At 45.7% G+C, this 21,295-nt stretch overlaps 1 protein-coding gene and 1 pseudogene across 1 annotated transcript in view; one reads left to right on the top strand and one right to left on the bottom strand.

The window, feature by feature from the left end:
• The window catches only part of LIMS2 (LIM zinc finger domain containing 2), a 42,435-nt gene that overhangs the window by 5,422 nt on the left and 15,718 nt on the right, over positions 1–21,295 (top strand). The window contains exon 2 of the mRNA XM_011363663.2: positions 19,183–19,342. Within this exon, the coding sequence (XP_011361965.1) occupies positions 19,183–19,342 (160 nt within the window). The remainder of the gene's footprint in view (positions 1–19,182; positions 19,343–21,295) is intronic.
• LOC105294457 lies at positions 9,938–11,110 on the bottom strand (annotated as a pseudogene).

Raw genomic sequence — 21,295 nt, 5'->3', positions numbered from 1 at the left:
GAGGAATGGATAACCAACCCAATCTGTGGGTTGGGCAAGGTTGTCCCTGTCCTAAAAGCTGTGGGGTTTCATTTTCACTCTGCTCTAAGCCACCATGCCCTGTCCACTGCACTTATACAAGACAGCAGAGCAGCTCTCATGCCTGAATCCTGGTTCTCCCCACATCTCCCCTGGCCGCCTGGACCCAGGCTGACCTTTGGAGACAACCCTCTCCCGCTCATTGTACACCTCACACACCTCGGGGGCTCTCCCTGCCAACGGCATCAAATCCCAGCTCTGCACAGGTGGAGTAGGCAAGACCAGAGGGAGGGCAATGGGGAACCACTAAAGTGATCTAAAGTGATGTGCACAGCCACACACTTTGGAAATTCACCTCTGGGTGCTATATAGAGAAAGGGCTGCTGAGGAAGAGATGGGGAGATGGGTCAGGAGGCAAGCAGCGAGGGAGGCTGCTCCGTGGTAGTGTGGACGAAAACCTCACAGGGTGATCTGATCATGGATTCCTAACTGGGCAGGTCATGGTGGGTAGTCACACTCTGGCCTATAACTTCTTTAGTAAAAGGTTTATCTTCACTTTAAGCAAGCCCTGTTCATTGTTCTTCTGCATCTAGGTTAATATACCTTTGAAATGCCTTTTTCAGACCCCTTGGAGGTATAACCACCTTCAGGAGAGTGGATCTGATAATCCAGTCTCCATCTTGCTTTCTCTCACCATGTAATCTTCTTATGTTCCTTAATTTGAAGTGCATAAAAGAAACTGTCAACTTTCATTCTGGGAAGCATTTTTCTCAGTCTGTTGAGATCTTCCTTCCAGGTGTTTTCTGTGTTTGGCTCAAATAAACTAATAAACTCATAAAATTTTTCTACAGATTTGGACATTCTTAAGTCAACAGCAGCCATGGGACAGAGAGGGATGGGCTCAGGGATCTGGGAGGTGGCATTGACAGGATTGACCAAGAGTCATGCCCAGTTCGTGGTGTAGGTGTGGGAGTGGATGCAGAGCTCGTTGAGGGCATGAGGCACTTGAAACCTGTGGCGAGTCTAAGGAAAACACTAAGAGGCATTTGGATAAGAGGGTCTGAAGCTGGGTGAGGGCTGAGCTGAGACAGAAGGGTGAATGAGGCCTCAGGCCTGGGTGTATTTGTTTAGGGAGGGGCACGCTGTGGGAAGAGGAGCTTATCCCTGGCCAGCAGCCCAGTAACTTTGGACCTTCAAAACACCTTAATTTTTGTCCCAGCTGAAAGGACCTTTGGCATCACCACTGTTCTACAGGGAGGATATTAAGGCCCACACAGGTTATCCCCTCCTGCCCAGAGACCCAGCCTGTCAGTGGCACTCCTCTCCACCACCACGGTGCTCTCAGTCACTCCAGGAGTGTGCCCAGTGGACACCTTGGTAGAGGAGCCTGCCAAGGGGCATGTAGGATGACAACCAGAGCCGTCAGGACGGCACATGGGGACGTGATGGAGTCAAGGTTTTAAGCAAAGTGTGAAGCAGAGGACAAGTGATGCAGAACTGAGCTCTGATCCCCAGACTGGCCAGGCTGAGCATCACCCCTGCCCCTCAGCTCCTTTTTCTTCTGTTTCTAGTATTGACTCCTGCTTCTGACCAGCCAGTGGAGTGCAACGGGGGATGGAGGGCCTGATTTGTAGCATGTCCAATTCCATGCTGTAAATACCCCCACCTTGACACACACCAGGCTACCAACCTGACGTGAATTCCTGCAAATTTAACAACCAACACTCATGAGCTGGTGCAAGAGGGTGCAGGCACAGTGCAATTGTGAAGAGGGATCAGGCTTTCCATGCACAGTGGCTGTCCTGCCTCTCAATCAATATTTCTTCTCTCTGCTCCGTCTATTAAGTGCTGATTCATAGATGACCCTTCCTAGGTCGTTTCTAGTTTGTGGGGAGGGGCAGGGGAGGCACCTTAACTTTCCTCCTTGTTCTGTTTATTCGAATCTTGTAAATTCCGATGATGACTATGTGAGATGACCTAATAAGATGAATATCTTAATGAGATATTTAACATGAGATGACCGTATCTATCTCACTAAGATGAGATGATAGAACATAGGTATGTATGTAAAACCAAATCTGTGTCCACAGTGACACTTGAAGTTTAAACTAAGAAAATATAATGATTCAAAATCAAATTCCTATAGGGTAAGAAGGATGGACTATGTCATTTGTCTGAGGCATACTAAGAGACCTGGCTAAGTTGTCTTCAGCCTTCCAGTGACATCCAGTCATGCAGTGGAGCAGGCACTGATGGACAGGCCATTTGTGGGGTGTCACTGGCTGCCCTGGGGATGACACTCACCACTCCGCCACAGGGAGGCAGCCCCACCTCAGCACTTGCTGACAGCTGCCCTGGCTTTTGTCCATGCCTCTAGTAAGCTCCGTAGGTGCATTCATCACTATTTGTGTGCTTTTTAAAACTCTGAGATATAATTCACATACCACAAAATTCGCTGTGTGTACAATTTAGTGGTTTTAGGTATATTCACCAGGTTGTGCAATCATCACCATGAAAAAGCTAGAACATTTTCATCACCCCCAGAAGAAACTCTGCAGCTATGTGCAGTCAATCTCAGTTCCTCCTTCCCCAGCCCCAATGACCACTAATTGATTTCTGTCTCTACAGATTTACCTGTTCTATACATTTCATATAAATGGAACCATGCCTTTTTTGCCTGGCTTCTTTCATTTAGCATAATGTTTTTAAGGTTCATTTATGTTGTAACATGAATACATAGTGCTGTATTTCTTTTTTTTTGGCCAAATAATATTTCATTGTATGGATATACCACGTTTTGTCTATGTGTTCGTCTGTGGTGGACATTTACATTATCTCCACATGAATAATGTTGCTATGAACATTTCTACATACATTTTCTGCTCTCTTGAACATATACTTAGGAGTGTAATTTGTGGATTATATGGTAACTCTATGTCAAACGTTTTGAGGAATTACCACGCTGTTTTCCAAGTAACTACATTTTTACATTCCCTCCAGGAATGTATAAGGGTTTCAATTTTCTTATATCCCTATAATAATAATAACTATTATTATTGTCTGTGTCTGTGGGTGTGAAGTGGTATCACATTGTGGTTTTGCTTTTCATTTCTCTAATGACTGTGATGTTGAGCATCTTTCCATCTGCCTGTTGCTGACTTGTATTCCTTCTTTTGAGAAATGTCTATTCAAATTCTGTGCCCATTTAAAAATTGGGTTGTCTTTTTATTGTTGGATTGTAAGAGTTCTTCATGTATTTTAGATAGTAGACACTTATTTTCTCCTATCTGTGGCTTGTCTTTTAACTTTTTAATAGTGTCTTTTAATGGAGAAAAGTTTAAAACTTTCATGAAAGTCCAGTTTATCTATTCTTTGATTGCTTGAGTTTTTGGTGTCATATCTAGGAAACTGTTACCTAATCCAAGGTCATGAAAAGGTATACCATTTTCTTCTAGGAGTTTTATAATTTTAACTTCTACATTTAGGTTTTCAATCCATTGTGAGTCAGTTTTTTTTTTTTCGTCTTTAGTGAAATAAAATAGACAATTAGTTGCTTGTATTTACATTGTACAATTCAATGAGTTTTTTTCAATTATAGTTGGCATACAATAATATACCAGTTTCAATTGTATAGCATATTGATCAGAGATCCACATAACTCACAAAGTGATCACCCCACTAAATCTAGTACCCCACTTTCCCCTTACATATTTATTACATTATTAACCACTCTACATCTCCACATGCTACACTCTACATCTCCATGTTTATTCTGCAGCTATCCATTTGTACCTCTTGATCCCTTTGCCTTCCTCTCCAAGCCCCTCCCATCTACTATCCCTCTAAATATTCTCTGTATCTATGAGTTTATTTCTGCTTTTGTTGTTTTGGAAGTTGATTTTGTTCTTTAGATTCCACATGTACGTGAAATCATGCGATATTTGTCTTTCTCTATTTGACCCATTTAATTCAGCTCAACGCCCTCTAGGTCCATCAAGGCAATATATTTTTCCATCCCTTTTCTTTTAGTCTGTGTGTGGCTTTTAATTTGAAGTGAGTCTCTTGTAGGCAGCATCTATAGAGGTCTTGTTTTCTTATCCATTCAGTCACTCTATCTTTTGGTTGGAGCACTTAACTGTTTTCCACTTGAGGTACTTGTTGTTAGGAATGTAGTTGTTACCATTCTTTATTCCTGTTTTTGATACATATATATATATTTGTCTTAAAGAAGTCCCTCCAACAATTCCTGTAATACTGGCTTAGTGATGATAAATTCCTTTAGCTTATTTTTGTCTGGAAAGCTCTTTATCTGTCCTTCAACTCTAAACGATAGCTTTGCTGGATAAAGTATTCTTGGTTGTGGATCCTTGGTTTTCATCACATTGAATATTTTATGCCAAGCTCTTCTGTCTTGCATAGTTTCTTTTGAGAAATCAGCTGCCAGTGTTATGGGTGCTGCCTTGTAGGTAACTGCTTTTCACTTGCTGCTTTTAATGTTCTTTCTTTGTATATAACTTTTAGCATTTTAATTATGATGCGTGTTGGTGTGGGCCTCTTTGGGTTCCTGGTTTTTGGGAATCTCTGAGCTTCCTGAGGTTGTATGTCTATTTCCTTCACCAAATGAGGGAAGTTTTCCATCATTATTTCTTCATATAGCTCTTCAACATCTTGTTTTCCTTCAGTTATCCCTATGACACGGATATTTTTACCTTTAATAGTGTCCCATAGGCTCCTTAAATTATTATTATAGTCTTGGCTGCATTTTTTTTTTTTTTTTTTTTTTGCATTTTGATTTGGTGTCCTTGGCTTCCTCATCCTCTATATAGGTCATTTGATCCTCTTCTTTATTCACTTTGTTTATTTCATTTAATATACTTCTCATCTCAGATAATGTGTTCTTCATTTCTGACTGGTTCTCTTTTATAATTTCCATTTCCATTTTTATGTTTTTTTATCTCTTTGTTGAAGTTCTCACTGAATTTATCCAAGTTCATTGAGCATCATTATAACCAGTGTTTTGAACTCTGCATCTGTTAGATTGCTTGACTCCATTATTTCTGGATCTGTTCTGTTCTCTCATGTGGTTTCTGCTTCTTCCCATTTTGGCTGCCTTTCTGTGTCTGTTTCTATGTACTAAGCAAAGCTCCTAGGTCTCCTGGTCTTATTAGCCCAAGCTGTGCCCCTTTGGGGCCACCTGTTAAGATTCAGCAAGCAATCCACAGACGCTGTGCTTATAGTTTCCTCAGGCACCTGACTTGGTGAGAATACACCTGGATGTGGCTTGGGTGGGATTGTGAGTTGGGGGAGGCGGGGTTTCAGGGAATCCTCTGGGCGGAGTGACCTCTGTTATCCAGTTTGATGGTGTCCTGGCTATGGCAGCGCTGTGTCCTCACACTGGGAAGGGGGAGGGCTCAACAGAGTAACAATGGGTATCACTGGCACTTCTGTACAGAGCGAGTCTCGCCTCGACCCTCACTCCGACAATGTCCCATTGTAAGTCCCTGTTGCCCGCTGCATGCAGCCAACTGGGCATTGGTGCTCAGAGTGAGCAGGTCCATCACTGCAAAAATCCTCTCATTGACGCATACATTCTCAACAAAACTGAATCTGGCAGCCAAAAAAAGAAAGTATTATATATCATGGTCACACGGGACTTAACCCAGGAATATGAAATTGGTTGAATATCCAAAAATCGATGTAATATACCATATCAATAGAATAAAGAGAAAATACCATATGAAATGCAGAGAACATACTTGACAAAATCTAACTTTTTCATGATAAAGAAAACAAAAAACATTCAAAAAAGTAAGACTAGAAGAGAACTTCTTTAACCTGATAAAAACCCAGTATTAACATCACACTTATGGTAAAAGCTGTAAGCAGTCTCTTTAAGTTCAGGAACAAGACAAGGATGTCCAGACTTGCCATTTCTTTCCAACATTGCTCTGGAGGCTCTAGCTAGGACAATTAGGCAGGGAGGGAAAAAAAGGAAATAAAAGGCATCCAGATCAGAAAGCAAGAAGTAAAACTATCTCTGGTTGCATATTACATACTCTTATATGTAGAAAATGCTAAAGAAAAAACCTAGGGAGAGAACTAAGAAATCTCCCTGCAACGACAGAAGGTAGGACGGGGCGAAGACGCGGGGGCTGCCGGTCTCAGTCTCGAGCAGCTGAGTGAGACAGAGGCTGCGGCAGTGGCAGCGGCAGCGGCAGATGCCTCTTAAAGGGGCCACTAAATTCAGTTTTGTTGAGAAGATGTGCGTGTATATTCATAAGGGATATTGATCTGTAGTTTTCTAATGATATCTTTGTGTGGTTTTGGTGTCCAGATAATACTGGCCTTGTTAAATTAGTTGTGAAGTGTTCACTCCTGTTTGATTTTTTGGAAGATTTTTGTGAAGGATTGGTATTAATTCTACTTAATCATTTGGTAGAATTCACTAAGAAAACCATCTGGTACTAGGCCCTTTTTGTGGAAGTTTTTTGATTACTGCATAGTCTCTTTACTTAATATTGGTCTATTTGGATTTTATATTTCTTCTTGAGTCAATTTTGATAGTTTGTATCTTTCTAGGTATTTGTCCATTTCAGCTAGATTATTTAATTTGCTGGCATACAGTTGTTCATAGTATTCCTTTACAATGCTTTAAATTTCTGTAACTTCAGTCCCTTCTTTAATTCCCAATTTTAGTCGTTTGAGCATTCTCTCTTTTTTAGTGTCAGTCTATCTAAAGGTTTGTTAGTTTTATTTATCTTATCAAAAAACCAAGTTTTGGTTTTGTTTATTTTTTCTGATCTCTATTTCATTTATTTCTGCTCTGATCTTTATTATTTCCTCCATTATGCTTGCTTTGAGATTAGTTTACTCATCTGTTTCTAGTTCCTTAAGGAGGGAGCTCAAGTTATTCATTTGAAATCTTTTTTAATGTAGACATTTACAGCTATAAATTTCTCTCTGAGCAGTGTTTGAGCTGCATCTCATAAATTTGGGTATGTTGTATTTTCATTTCATTCATCTCAAAGTATTTTCTAAATTTCCTTGTTTTCTTCTTTGACTCATTGGTTCTTTAGGAATGTGTTCTTTTAATTTTCACACAAATTCACAAATTTGTGAATTTGATAAATTTTCTTCTATTATTGATTTGTAATTTTATTCCATTGTGGTCTAACAGTATTTTTTGTATGATTTCAGTCCTTTTAAATTTATAAAGGCTTGTTTTATGGCCTAATATGTGGTCTGTCCTGGAGAAAGTTTCATGCATACTTGAGAAGAATATTCTGCTATTGCTGGGTGGAGTACTCTATAGATGTCTTTTAGGTCAGGATGGTTTATAGTATTGTTCATGTCTTCTGTACCCTTGCCTAATTTTTGTATAATGGTCTATCCATTATTGAAAGTGGAGTATTGATGTCTCTAACTATTACTGTTATTTTTTTTTCTCAGTTCTATTTTTGTTTCAGGTATTTTGGGCTCTGTTTGTTATTTACTTTGAAGGATTGACTCTTATCATTATGAAATGTCCTTTTTTGCTCTTATAATAATTTTTTCGTCTTCAAGTCTATTTTGTTTGATATTAGAGCCACTCCAATTCTCTTTTGGTTGCTGTTTATATGGTGTATCTTTTCTATCCTTTTACTTTCAAACTATTTGTGTTTTTGAATCTGAAGTAAAAACATACTTTTATTAAAAGGATATAGTTAGATCATGTTTAAAAAAAAACCCATCTGCTAAAATCTGACTTTTAATTGGAGAGTTAAATTCGTTTACATTTAATGTAGTTACTGATAACACTACAGGGTTTACATCTGCAATTTGCTCTTTTTAAAATATATCTTATGTCTTTTTTGTTTCTTAATTCCTACACTATTGCTTTCCTTTGTGTTAAATTATTTTATTATTCAGTTGTCTTTATATCAGATGGAAGAGAAAGATTTGCAAACAAAAAATACATTAATACTGATTTTTATATTTGTGTATGTAGTTACCTTTACTATATAAATGTAAAATATACTTTACTGCTCTTTATTTTTTCATATGGATTCAAATTATTGTCTAGCGTCCTTTCATTTCATCCCGAAGGACTCTCTTTAGTATTTCTTTTCAACTCCAGAATTTCTATTTGGTCCCATTTCATAATTTCTGTGTCTTTATTAATATTCTTCATTTGTTGAGACATTGTTCTCACACATTCCTTTAGTTCTTTAGACATAGTTTACTATAGTTATTTGAACATATTTTAAATAGATGATTTAAAGTCTGTCTAGTAAGTCTTAACATCTGGGCTTCATCAAGGACAATTTCTGCTGCTTGCTCTTTTTTTTTTCTGCGTAGTGGTCATACTTTTTTTATTTCTTTACATGTCATAATTTTTGCTGAAAACTGGACATTTCAAGTAATATAATATGGCAACTCTGGAAATCAGATTCTCACCACTCCCCAGGATTTGTGGTTGCTGCTTGTTGTTTTGTTTGTTTAGTGACTTTTCTGAACTAATTCTGTAAAGTTTGTATCTCTGTCATTGATGGCCACTAAAGTCTGTGCTCAATTAGTTTAATGGCCAGCTAATCATTGGTCAGAGATGTCTTTGAATGCCTGAAACCAGTAAGTCTGTCAACCTTTGCTGAGAGCACTGAGTGCATGTTGGGGCACACCTTCAGCATTCAACCAGGCAGCTTACAACCCTGTCTTAGCTTTTATTTCCTGCTTGCACATAGCCTAAGGGTCAGTCAGATGTCAGATCTTAGGACCTTCTCAGGTCTTTTCTGAGCATGCACACAGCCCTGGGCATTTGCATAGTTTTCTAGATTCCCAGGAATATGTCAGCTCTTTTCAAAGCCTTCAAGGACATCTCATTTCTCAGTTTTTCTTTTTAAGCTTTTTGGTTAGTCTTTTGTTGCCCCAGCTATTAGCCATTGTCTGTGGCAGTTCCAGCTTTAATATCATAGGCAGCTATGTATGATAATAATACATTTGAAAAACATTCCCCAAGAGAGGCTTTTAGCACCGGATGTGTGTAAGGTCACATGAAGACAAGCCTTTTCAGTAGGGTCTCTTGGGACAACTAGGTCAGGTTAAATAATAACTTCTCTTTGGGAATGAAGCTTTGAAAGAGCTCCAGGTCTGTCTGCTCCCTCATTACTAGTATCAACTGAAGTGTTCTGTTACCAGTTCAATGCCAAACAAGAGTCCACATTTGGGGTGCAGCACAGGAGAGACTTTTTTTCTGTTAAAACAGCTTAATTGTAAAACATCTCAATTGTGATACAGCTCGATTGTGAAACAGCTTGGGCGAGGTGGCTTGGGTGTTACAGCCCTGTAGAAATGCAGCCAAGGCATTCCACTGAGACAGAGGGGACGCTGGCTTATATAGAGACAAGCCACCCCCCGCCCCACCCCTCACCCCCGCCACATTGGCCCATTTTTGTACAAATGAAGAATCCACATGGTCCAAAGAGCACCGTCCTGATTGGTCAATTCCACAGGTTTTGATTGGTTAGCAAAGATGTAATGAAAATATCGTTGATCAACTCTGATTGAATGGGGTAGGTCTTCTTCAGCCCACTGGTCAAATTTTTATCCTAGGAGCTTTCTTATAAGGGTAGACACAGACAGGAAGCTGGCAGCTCAGTTTGTGGCCTTTTCCTGATGTGCAGTGTGTGCGAGGGACCTTTATAAACAATGAATGATAGACTTTTGTTATGAATTTGAGCCCAATTAAACATAAGGAGTCCTTTTTAAAAAAATTTTATTATTTAAGACCTTTATTAACAGTGCTTACAGTTTGTTGACTTGTTTGAAAAAATTAAGTTGTAAACTTTTATTACAAATTAAAAATGAAATTCTTAAAAATCTCCATTTGACCAGCTATGAAACAATTGAAAAACCTTTAATGGTATATTGAGGAAAACCAGACTTTTAAAAAAATATGTTTGTCATTACCAAAAAGAGACATCTTTAGGTATAAATAATAAAAACCCAATGCTGCATAGATAATGCAGACAGTTCTGGTTATCTGCTCAACAGGCAAAAAGCAAGCACGTAAAGTCTTTAGCTCCAATCTTTTGTTCATTTCATATTCATTTCCTCTTGCTAGATGACTGAACTGGATGATGGTAGAGATGGTAAGCCAGCATTGACTCAACCCCATGTGGCTCAGCCTTAGAAGCTGTCGGTTTCTCAGTTGGTGGATCTGCTGCTTTTGTCTCTTTGCCATCTTGTGGTTTAGGGTTTTCTGGGCATCTTCATGAGTAATTGAAGTTATGGTGGTACCAACGGAGAGGTGGCTGCTGACTTTGGGTTTCATCTCTTTAATTTTCCTTATCTTCATTTCCGTCCTCTTTAGACTGTCTTTGGTGAAGTAGGCCCCTGCAGAATCATGGTCTATAGCCCCGATACATATTCTCTTTCACTGGTCTACATTGTTCTCCTGCACCCTCAGCACTCTCCATCACTTCTCCCTGCACAGGAGGACTGGGATACTATGGTTGACACCCATGGAGTCTCTGCATGTAGTAAGGTGGGAACTGTCGCCTGAGGTAAGGCCAGCGCTGTTGGGCCGAGCCTTTGGGAGCACTCGGCGATCCCACATTCTTTTACCCACTCTCATGATTCCAGTAATTCTGCTGGTCATTGCATGGAGGACTCCTGCGACGTGGATAGTGTCTGTAATTGTTATGGTCTGTTGCATATTTACTGCCTTGCACTGGAACTTCACCAGGGCCTGTGAGCATTTGCTGCCTCCGCATGCTTTTTGCCTTTAACAACATCAGACTCCTCAGTCTCTTTGTCTACACCACGAAGATACTTCCTACAGTTATTCTTTATGGCAGTCTGATGTCCAAATACACCTTTCTTGGTGTCATTCCTTGGTGTCATATCCGATTCTTACATTGAACCATTTTACTGTTCCCAAAACCTTCATTGTGATGACCTTTCTGACCCTGCCATCCCAGGCCACTCCCTGCGCTGATTCCCATGTTGCTGGGCTTAGTGTCACAATGCTGGGGGTGGGGGGTGGGGTGGGGTAGGAGTGGGAGGGTGGGAAGATGTTGGCAAGTGGCTGCTGGGTCTCAGCCTTGCTGCTCATGGTTGTGGTGATGGGGACTGGGGCCAGCTGCAGCAGCTGCAACGCCTCCTGGGATGTAGTGGTATCTCACAAGGAGTCCTTTTTGGCAGGTACATTCTTAGGGATGGTACTGGGAATGTGGGTTGTTATTTTTTAATGCAGCTATCGAGTCAGGGAGCAGGCATTAGAGACTAGGATAAGTTGAAACACCACAAAGTTCACTGTTATTACCAAGATTCAATAGTTTTTCTTGACCAATGCCCCCTGGGTTACTGCAAGCCTTTGGTTAATTTACAGAGTTCTGAAAAAAGTAGATTCTGACAATTTTTGCTAGTTTTTTCATTGCTTTTATGGAGGAACAAACTTTCAGAGCTTCTCACTCTGCCGTTTTTGCTGCCGTCACTCTTATGGTGTTTTTTCAACTGTGTCCTCTGAAGCCAGAGTTCAGGCTGGGGAGCCTAGCATCGCCCCTAACCCGACCCCTGCAAGACAGGCTGCAGAATTTAGGGTGGGGGTCAAGGCTGTACAGAGATTTTGGATTTGGGCTCAATCAGACTCAAAGCCTTTCTCAATGTCTAGCCTTTGGTGTTCCCTTTTATAGTAAATATTTGTCGATTTGATTAGTGCTTGATAACCTTGGACTTGAACTTCCCTTACAAATGATAATGTTACACTTGTGACTATAGCCGCCTTCCCAGGTCTATCTGCAGCGTTCCCTCCTCAAATGAAACTGCGGCTCTGGGGGAGAGTTCTGGGTTCTAGAGTTTGGGATTTCCACATGGGAGGGGCTCAGTGGGGACTGGTAAGAGTTGCCCTGGCCCAAGGACATGGACTTGAAGCTGCTATAACAAAACTTTCTACATAAGCTTTCTTAAGCATTCAGCTGTCTACATCAGAGAGTGGGAGATAATCCTTCTATTTGTTGGCTCCTCCAGGCTCAGCCTCTCTATTCTCTTTAGCCCCTGGGGTCACCTTTAAGAAAATATTTGTTGAATTGATCAGTGTTTGGTACCTTTGGAATTGACCTGCATTTACAAATTATATTGCACCCAATGCTTGTAGTCATGTGACTGTTTGGGGGCTGATCTCAGGGTGGTTAATAAATACTTCATCATGCTTAGATTTGGGATGAGGTGTGTTGCTCAATGAGTGGGCCCCTATATGACTGCCAACAGATCCCCTCCAAACTTGACCCTGCCTGCGTGTAGGGAGACCAGCACCCTGTTGTCCAGAATGATGGCTACTGTCTCTTTCTTTTGGAAGGCGGAGGAAGATACGGTTCACACTTCCTGATCTTACTAGAAAGGTTTTTCAGGGAAATGGAATTGCTGTTAAAGATTTCTGTGAGTGCTCTGGATCCTTGTTTTGTTGTTGACCATGGTGACTGCTCGGCAATGCTGACCTTGGTGTTTGCGCTTGGATTACAGCAGCCTTGACAACTTCTTTAGGTAAAAGTGCATGGAAATGGCACTCTCCTGGTGGTCTTCCATCAGATCCTGCTGCTTCTGCTTTTTCTGGCAAGCTGGGGGAATTGCCTGCCGTCTGAATTTTGACAGCACGGACATCTTTGAGGGTGTTTGACTATTTATTGGCCAGATCCGGGGACAGGGGCTTCCCTGGTCTGGGTCTCCTGGGTGGCATTTGTGGCCGCAGGATCTCAGGGAACAGTCAGGGCAGGATTCCTAAACTGCTTGTGTCAGTCAGTACTGTACCATCCTTAGGTGACTGCCATCATCAGCATGACCAGGGAGGGGGCTTAGGGTTTCCTTGCAGGTTCCTGGCAGCCTGGGACATGTAAGCCTCCTGCCCTATCTCTAGTGCTCTCACCTCAGTACTATTTAGGATCTTTTCAGTGAGTCCCCTCCCCAGCCTGAACCCAGCCCCGCCAGCCTCCGCTTTCACTGTGCTGCCCCCAGGGCGGGAACAATATCCTTTCTATTTGTTGATTCTGCTGCCCTTTGGAGACCGCAGTGTGTAACGTGAGTACGGAGGAGTGGGGGGACAGGCCGCCTTGCACGCCTGCCTCCTTGTGGTTTCTGGCCAAGGCGGCCGCTTCTGCCGCATCTGCACCCCGAGGCTGGGGTCTGAGGCCCCTGTCCGAGCGCCGCCCCCGCCGCCAGGAGGAGCTGCCATGTCTGCCCCGCTGGGCACGCTCGCTGCTTCGGGGCTGTACCGGCGGCGCCAGCACCGCCAGAGTCTACCGCCCTCCACTCCCCGGTAGGTGGCAGGGACAATGTCCGGAAAGCTGCAGCTGCAGGCCTTTCCTCTGACACCCTGCTGGGCCCTTCCAATGGGGAAGGGTCCCGCGCCTAGTTTGGCGACAAGGGTCGGGGAAAGCGCAACTTAATCTAGCTGGGTTTGATGTCATCTGTGATCAACATTCTAGGACAGGACACTGAGGATGTGGTGTTCGGGATTAGGTATCCTATGTACCCCATTACTTCTTTCAGACTGGGATCATTTTATTGCCATTTATAGATAAGCAAAATGAATGGCCAACCTGCTAGGCATCACTCATCCAAAAAATGGCTAAGCTGTGATTTGAACCCAGGTCGGGCTGACTTTAAAGCCTGAACTGCTTTATCCTATGGAGAACTGCCAGTATAGACAACCTCCCCTTGGGATGGGAGGGGAGCCTCTGGGATTCTGGGTGGACCTTGGGGGACCAATGAGGATGAATTAACCTGGAGGGGAGGGGGAAGGGACACGCAGATGGCGGTGGAACTAAGGCTGGGGTGTGGAGGCCTCCTGGACATGTGGAGTTCGTCATCCCCAGGGGTCAACTGGGTGGAAGCATCATGTAAAAGGTAGGGGACAGCAAGGGGGGCTGTGAGCTGGGGTTCATCTGCATCAAAGTGACAGGTGGGGTCCCCAGAAAAGGAGGTGTGGGAGGAACTGTGGGAGAGGATGCTACAGTTGGGAGGAAGGGGTGCTGGGGAGGTGACAGCAGCAGTCATAGAGGTGGGGGACCTGGAGGAAAGACCTGGAGAGCCCAGGGGCTCAGTGAATGTGCAGCCTGCTCTACACTCACATATGCCCGTGGTCAGGACAATCCCCCCGGAACGGTGATGAGGACTGAGCCATCCAAATTGTCTGGGACTAAAAATGGAGCAAAAATGGGGGAGGGGAGCAGGGAACAGAGGCTGCAGAGTGGCAGTGTGGGGTACAACTTGCATGTGGGCTTGTACCTGCACCGGCACTGCAGGCCCAGCACAAACCAGGAATGTTATTGGACTAACTTGCTGCTCAGTGGGGAACCTGAACCTCAGCAGGTCCAATAACTCATCTGAGTGGACGGGAACCCTCACTTTGTGCTTCTGGAATACCCTGGGCGTCTGTGGGTGAGCCATGGTGCAGTGGGGTGGGCAACTGGGGCATCAAAGGCCAGAGGCAATGCTAGAAAGCAGCTGCACAGTGTGGATGCAGCAGGGAACATGGCCGAGATGCAAGGAGGGTACACGGCATGATGATGAAAGCCAGCCTCAGGAGAGCTTATGCTGCATGTGCATGTTTATATAAGTTACTTGACTTAATTTTTCTGTGAACTTCTGCCTCGTGCCCTCCCCCAGCTCTCTGTTGTCAGTATGACATGTTTAAAATGCACCCGTTTAAAAGTAAATTGACCTGCTAGAGCAAAGAGGTTCTGCTAGGGCTTCAGGAAAATCTTCATAATTTCTGACAGGCTCTGTACAGATTTGGAATATGTTTCTGATGGTGTAAATGCTTCATGGGTAGCAGTCCAAGGCAGCATGTTGATTTTCTAGTATCCCCAAGGCTGGATGTAGGGCTGGCTTTGTGTAGATTCCTGTTTACTGCATGCAGCTGGGCAACCTCTGCCGCTGACCTCTGACTAGCTTCATAAGGGAGGCCCACGCAGTGGTTACTGGTGCAGCTTCCAGTTGAGCTTTAGAGGCCATGCTGAGTGGGATTCCCCCTCTCCCCACATCTGGAACAGTGCCTGGCAAATTGCAGCTGCTTAGTAAAGATCTGTTGGATGAAGGAGGGAAGGAAGGCTGCTGTCTGCTAGTTAGGGAGCAGTTATGGTCTGTACTTGCAGGTGTTACCTCACTTGACCCTTCTAACAATCTTGGAAGTAGCTGTTGCTGGCTCATTTCACAGATGATGAAGCCAAGGTTCAGAGAGTATTCTGTGGGCCACGCAGCCCCAGAGTGTCTGAGCCAGGGCTGCAGTCTGGTCTGCCTGGCCGTAGAGCACACGCGTTGGGCAAGCTACTGCCCAGGCTGACATGGCTTCAGTACTACTGACTCATCCTCGAGTGTGAACAGGCCCCTGTAGCTGGCGCTGCCTGTTCCCAAGCCCCTCACACTGTCTGTCTAGGCTCAAGTCGATGGAGGCTGGAGTGGGGGAAGGTCCAGAATTGTTCAAAAAACAGTCTTGAATGACCATGCCTGTATGAGGCCACTGGGAGTTGAAGGGACAGGCAAGAACTTGGGTCCAATCCTGTGTGACCCTCAGCAAGTTGCTCTGTGCTTCGATTTTATTATCTGAAACCAGCAATCTCCCCTCACGAGGACCTGGCTCAAGGAGGGCTCCCTCCCACCCTACCCCAGGCTAAAAATCATTGTAAAGCTCAGTGACATCTTGTCACTCAGTGACATTTTAGACAAGCCCACACATTGGTTTGTGTTGGCTGTCAAGATTGAGAGCATTTGGGGGTGCCGGCAGGGTTGGAGAAGGGGTACATGATGGTGTGCTCTCCCCAGGCTCTGGGGTTTGGCTTCCAGACAGCAGGGCATACCGTCGGCAACATATGCACATTGTCCATTTGGAGCAATTGCTGGTGTCTCCCTGGGGGATAATTGGGCAGACTCTGTGCTCCCTGTTCTTGGTCGGAATGTGTGAAGGAGGACATGGAATGTCCATGTCTCCTACCCTTTGACCTCTCAAAAGGAGTGCAGGCAGACTGCAGGCCTTCTCCCAGGCTGGGCGGGGATGAAGGGACTCTGGAAGGCTCCCGGAGTTGTGGAAAACAACAGCTCTCTTTGTCTGGCACTTACCCCATTGGGGTCCTGTGTTCTACACACTGTATAGCATGAATTCTTCACTTGGGCTCTGTGAGGTGGTTACTGTTTCTCTGGTGCACCTCTCTGCAGATGAGGAAATGAAGCCCAGAGAAGCTGGTGCCTTTTTCCTGGTCCTACAGCAGGTGGTTGGGGCTATCAGGATTTGAAACGTGGGATGAACCCAGAGTCCCCACTTGTCTCACTGCATCCCCCACAGGAAAGAGCTGGCATTTTCTCTGATGCTGCTGTGGTTCAATTGTTGGGCACATTTGCACATCTGTTCATCCCTCTGTTTTTGGCCAGTGGGTTGGAGTGTTGTCTGTTCCTGAGCAGGGTGGTGTGGGGAAGTGGCCACAGAAGTGCTGTTAGGGGTGCTAATGCTTGAGACTTGGGCTGGGACAGCCAGTGGGTGCAGGAGGTAGGTGGTCACCCCACAGCCCACCTGCCTGTCCCAGGGCTTGTGTGAGGTATGTAGGCACAGATGGCAATATCCTTGACCCGAAATGCCCAGGGACCCATGCAGGGAACAAGACATAGACAAGTTAAGGGCCAGCCCCTCTAGGTAGAGGGATATGGTGACAATGTGAAGGTGTAGTTCGTCAGCCCTGGGGCAGAAACAGGGACTCTGGAAGGGTAGACAGAGATTCGGTATGCTGTATGTTCACTTGGTTGGGCCCAGACATCTGGGTTAAGGAGCAATATGAAAACCTGAGGCTACACTTGATCTTTCTTGTGCCTTGTTTTCTGGGCCCTTTAAGTGGGGGAATTCCAAGCCCAGAGTCACAGGATTTCCTGTTGATGTCTGACTTCTCCAAGAACTTCAAGGTCTTGTTCATGGCCAGGCTTTGGAACTTCCTTCCTGCCACTGTGGGCATGTACTTTGGGAGGACAAGGCCAGGTTCATAGTGTTCTTAGGGCAGGAAACCATGCCTGTGTGTACAAAGTCTAGCCCAATCCTCTATGGTGGCTCACTCCTCTGCCCTGTCCGGCCACCCTGTAGGGGTCAGCAGTGAGCTGGGGAGAACAGCGGTAAGGGTGGGGGGTGGCCACTGTGAGCAGAGCCTCCCTTTCATTAGGCTCTACCCTACTCCTCCTGCTACCACCCTGCTTCTTTGTCCCTAAAGCCATGATATGGACATTGGAGGGGGCTTTGGTCCCCTAGTGTGCCTGAGGGCAGGCTGAGCCATGAGAAATCTGGCAAGTCTTGCTGAAGAGCCTTTCTGTCTTGCCCCTGCCCTGTGGGTTCCCCAAGCGGAGCAGAGAGGGAGTCCTGCCTGCCTGGACACGTCAGTCCAGCCTCCAGCAACTCTCGCTAGACCCTCAGTCCACATCCCATGCCTAGACCCCTGGGGGGCAAAGCACGCTCCTACCTCCTGAGCCCCTCCTGCCTGGGGACCCTTCTTTCATGTGATTGACATCTGCATACCCTGATGAACTTCACTCACTCAAGAATTGTCCTTATGATACTGTGCAGTGAGGGAGGGATGGGGTTCAATATTCTAGGAGGCAAAACAGGCTGGAAAGAAATTCTCAGAAGCGGTATGTTTGTGTCATGCCTACACGACACCGACGCTGCCAACTGGTACCTCTCTCCTTGCTAAGCCCGACCATCCTCCTTTGCCCATTTTTCTAGGCAGCCACGACCAATCCGTCAGAGTTGACACTTGGACAAAAACTATTTGCTGCACTTGCAGGAAAAGGCCTGGGTGTCAGGGTGTCAGAAGGTCGCAGAGACTGCTGAGTTGGGTGTGGCCCCTCCGAGCTTGAGCTCGAGGGTCCTGGCCTGGAGTCAACAGGGGCCTGGCTCAGTGTGGGCACTTCCCTCGGAGCTCAGTTTGGATCCCACTCCTCCCCGAAGGAAGCCTACCACTTCTGCCAGGGACAACAGTTACCTGCCATGGATGAAGTTTGCTCTCCACTCTGCTCCTATCCCAAAGACTCAGTGACTCTTACTTTCTCCATGGTAGGAGGGTTACAGGTTACGTGTTTTTGAGGGGCAGATGATCTGAAACTAACTCATGGTGCAGGAAAGAGCCATTGAAGTCTGACCAGTCTTGGTTCAAATCTGGACTCTGTCGTGTGCTGTGTGAAACTTGGGCAAGTTACTTTACCTCTCTGAGCCTTAGGTATCATCTGGAAGGCAGGACTGCCTTGGGGAATAAATAAGAGTGTGAATACAGAGCTGTTTACCTATGCTTGAGTGATGTTCTGTACCTGAGACACACTCTGGTTCCCTGAAAAGGGGTGACAGGAGGCACAAGAGGGAGCTGAGGTGGCCACTGACACCCCAAGAGGTGGCCCAGCATGATGAGGACTGAGCAACCTGGGAACCAAATCAATGACACTGACCTCCACAGCACCATCCTTTGTGGGGGCTTACTTGGGCTAGGCTACCTGCCAAGTACTTAAGTGCATCTCTCACCTAACCAGCCCACAGTACATTGTCACAGCTATGATTACGGTCCTTCCACACCTGGGAGTCTGGGTGCAGTGATCAAGGGACAGCCCAGGTTGAGCGATGAATGAGAGCAGCTGGCTAGATCCCTGATTGCTCTGGCCAGCATGTGCCTGGCCGTGGCCCAGCCTGTGTCTGACCCTCCATGGAAGTGCACTGAGGGCTTCAGGCTCTGGTGGAAAGACAGGTGTTTCAGAGGTGGGGATGTTTGCCTCCACCCACTGTGGCTCTTGGGAAGGTCACGCACTCTCTCCAGGCCTCAGTTTATCCATCTGTGAAATGGAGATGCTGTGTTGGCCTTGCAGGATTGTCATCTGGGAGTAGATGCTGCATTCCCCGGCATGCGCTGACACAGAGCATGTCCGTAGCCCACAGAGCTGCAGTGACATGCGGGTAGTTGTGCAGGGCAACCAAGCCAGTGCCAGCAGCTTGGCCCCGACCATGTATCTCTGAGTCCCCACAGTGCCAAGGCCATCACCGAGTGAAGAAAGCATTTCTTTTCCCAGAAAGCATTTTATCTTTTGAAGGAGGGGGCATGACCATCAAGTGCACCCTTCAGATCTGCTTGTCTTTGTCCCTCCTCAGTCCTGACCTTCCCTTCCTTCTCTCCCCAGCAACATGTCCAATGCCTTGGCTAACGCGGTATGCCAGCGCTGCCAGGCACGCTTCACCCCTGCTGAGCGGATCGTCAATAGCAACGGAGAGCTGTACCATGAGCACTGCTTCGTGTGTGCCCAGTGCTTCCGGCCCTTCCCTGAGGGCCTCTTCTACGAGGTGAGGATGCTCCCAGGACCTCAGCCAGCTGCCTTCTTAGAGCCCTAGCCTCCAACCCAGTTCTGTGTCTGCCCTCCAGTAGCCTGTGGGCGGTGCCTGGCTGGGGTCCTGACCACTGTTTGATGGGGTAGTTATGCCAGGCCTTGAGCCGAGCTCTGCTCAGGCCAGTGCAGAGCCTTGCTTGCTACACCTTGTGAGCCCATCCCTCACCTGTGAGATGTGAACAGTGCTCCTCTGGTGGCTGTGGATGCTGAAAGTCACCTTTCATCCCACTTCCTATGGGCATACTCTGGGAGGCCCTGGGGCGGCAAACACTCTGCCCTGTGCACTTACCCTCTCTTAGGATCAGACAGTAAATAGAATAACTATAATGTATATGAGATGGTGCTAAGTGCTCTGGTTATAAGGGATCTTGGGGTGGGGAGGGTGGGGTGTTAGGGAAGGTAATGTTTGAACAGTCATGAAGGAGGTGACAGAGCCCTGCTCATGGCTGCAGGAAGGAAGAGCATTTAGCAGGCAGGTACAGCAAGTGCAAAGGGCCTGAGGTCAGATTGTGCAGGACATTTGGGGAGCAGTGGTAGGAGGCCAGTGTGAGGGAAGCAGAGAAAAGGAGACGGAGTAGCAGGGATAAGGGCAGGGAAGCAGATTTTGTTTGGCCCTGTGGACCTTTGTAGAGCCTTTAGATTTCACCTTGGGAGAGGTAAGAGCCATTTCAGGGTATGGATCAGAGGAGTCACATGGTCTGTCCCACACTGGGAAAGGACCACTGGTTGCTGTGCTGAGGAGCGACTGAGGGGCATAGGAACAGAAGCTAGGGAGAACAGATAGGATAAGATGCTGGATTATTGGAATAATCTAGATGAAAGTGAAGGGAACTAGACTGGGCCATACTTGTTCACAAGAGAAGATTGTTTAGATTTTCAACGAACTTGCAAACTGTTGTTAAACAGCCATTGTCAAAAATTAAGTTGTATAAATGTATAGAGAGATAAAATTTATTAAAAACAAAGGTAACAAAACTCAAAACCCACCACTTCCTAATTATTTTATTATATTTTACTATCATCTATATCTTTGAAGTTATTTCTGTCCACCCGTGTGGAAGACATACTATACTATGGTGGTATACTACTGCACGTCTCTTCTTAGCTCCGGGCCAGCGTTGTGTTGGTAGCTTGAAACAGGCCATGATGGGGATGTATACACCATAGAAACTGGCAAAAACTACAATCAGCACTGCTCCTTCCACCAGAGCTGGTTGTTAAACATTTACCAACACATCACTGGTGGTGACCAGTGGCAGATGCTAGACAGATTTCAAAGGTAGAGCTGACGGGATTGGCTGATGGATGGCTGTGGGTGAGTCATCTGCCTGGCAAAGTAGGAGTAGCTGTTCTTTATGATGCCCCCTGGGAAATGCTGGCCAACTGTACAGGCAGTGGAAGGGGTGGGCAGAGCTCTCAGAGTGGTGGCCATGTGCCTAGAACAAAGCCAGGCACACAGTAGGTGCTCAGAAAGTGTTCGTTGTTGAATGAATTTATACCCCTGCTGCCTCTATAGGTCACTGGGTAGGGATACATCCAGTATCAGCCTAAGAGACACCCATTTCAGAGAACAGGGGAAAACCAAGTGAAATTGTCAAGGAAGAAGAAAGCAGAGGCAGGTGTGGCCACTGTTGGGGCCAGCACAAGGGCCCTCATTGCCCAGACAGATAGGGACAGTGACTGACTGGCTGATGTCCCCACTGGATCCTGCTGGCTTCAGGACTCAGTGCTCTCCCTTGTGCTCCCCTCCACTGCCCTTTCTGTGTCCCCTCATTCTGTAATCCTTCCCTGGGTCTTTTGTGGCTTCTGGGGAAATGGACTTCTCACACAGAGAAGACACAAGGAATGGGGCAAAGTGACACATATGGTTTAAACTTGACCCCAGCTCTCCTAGCCAGTGCTCCCACCT

The sequence above is a fragment of the Pteropus vampyrus genome, unplaced genomic scaffold, assembly GCF_000151845.1.
Source record: "Pteropus vampyrus isolate Shadow unplaced genomic scaffold, Pvam_2.0 Scaffold87, whole genome shotgun sequence".
NCBI classification, from domain to species: Eukaryota; Metazoa; Chordata; class Mammalia; order Chiroptera; family Pteropodidae; genus Pteropus; species Pteropus vampyrus.
This window is presented reverse-complemented; position numbering and strand designations above follow the sequence as displayed.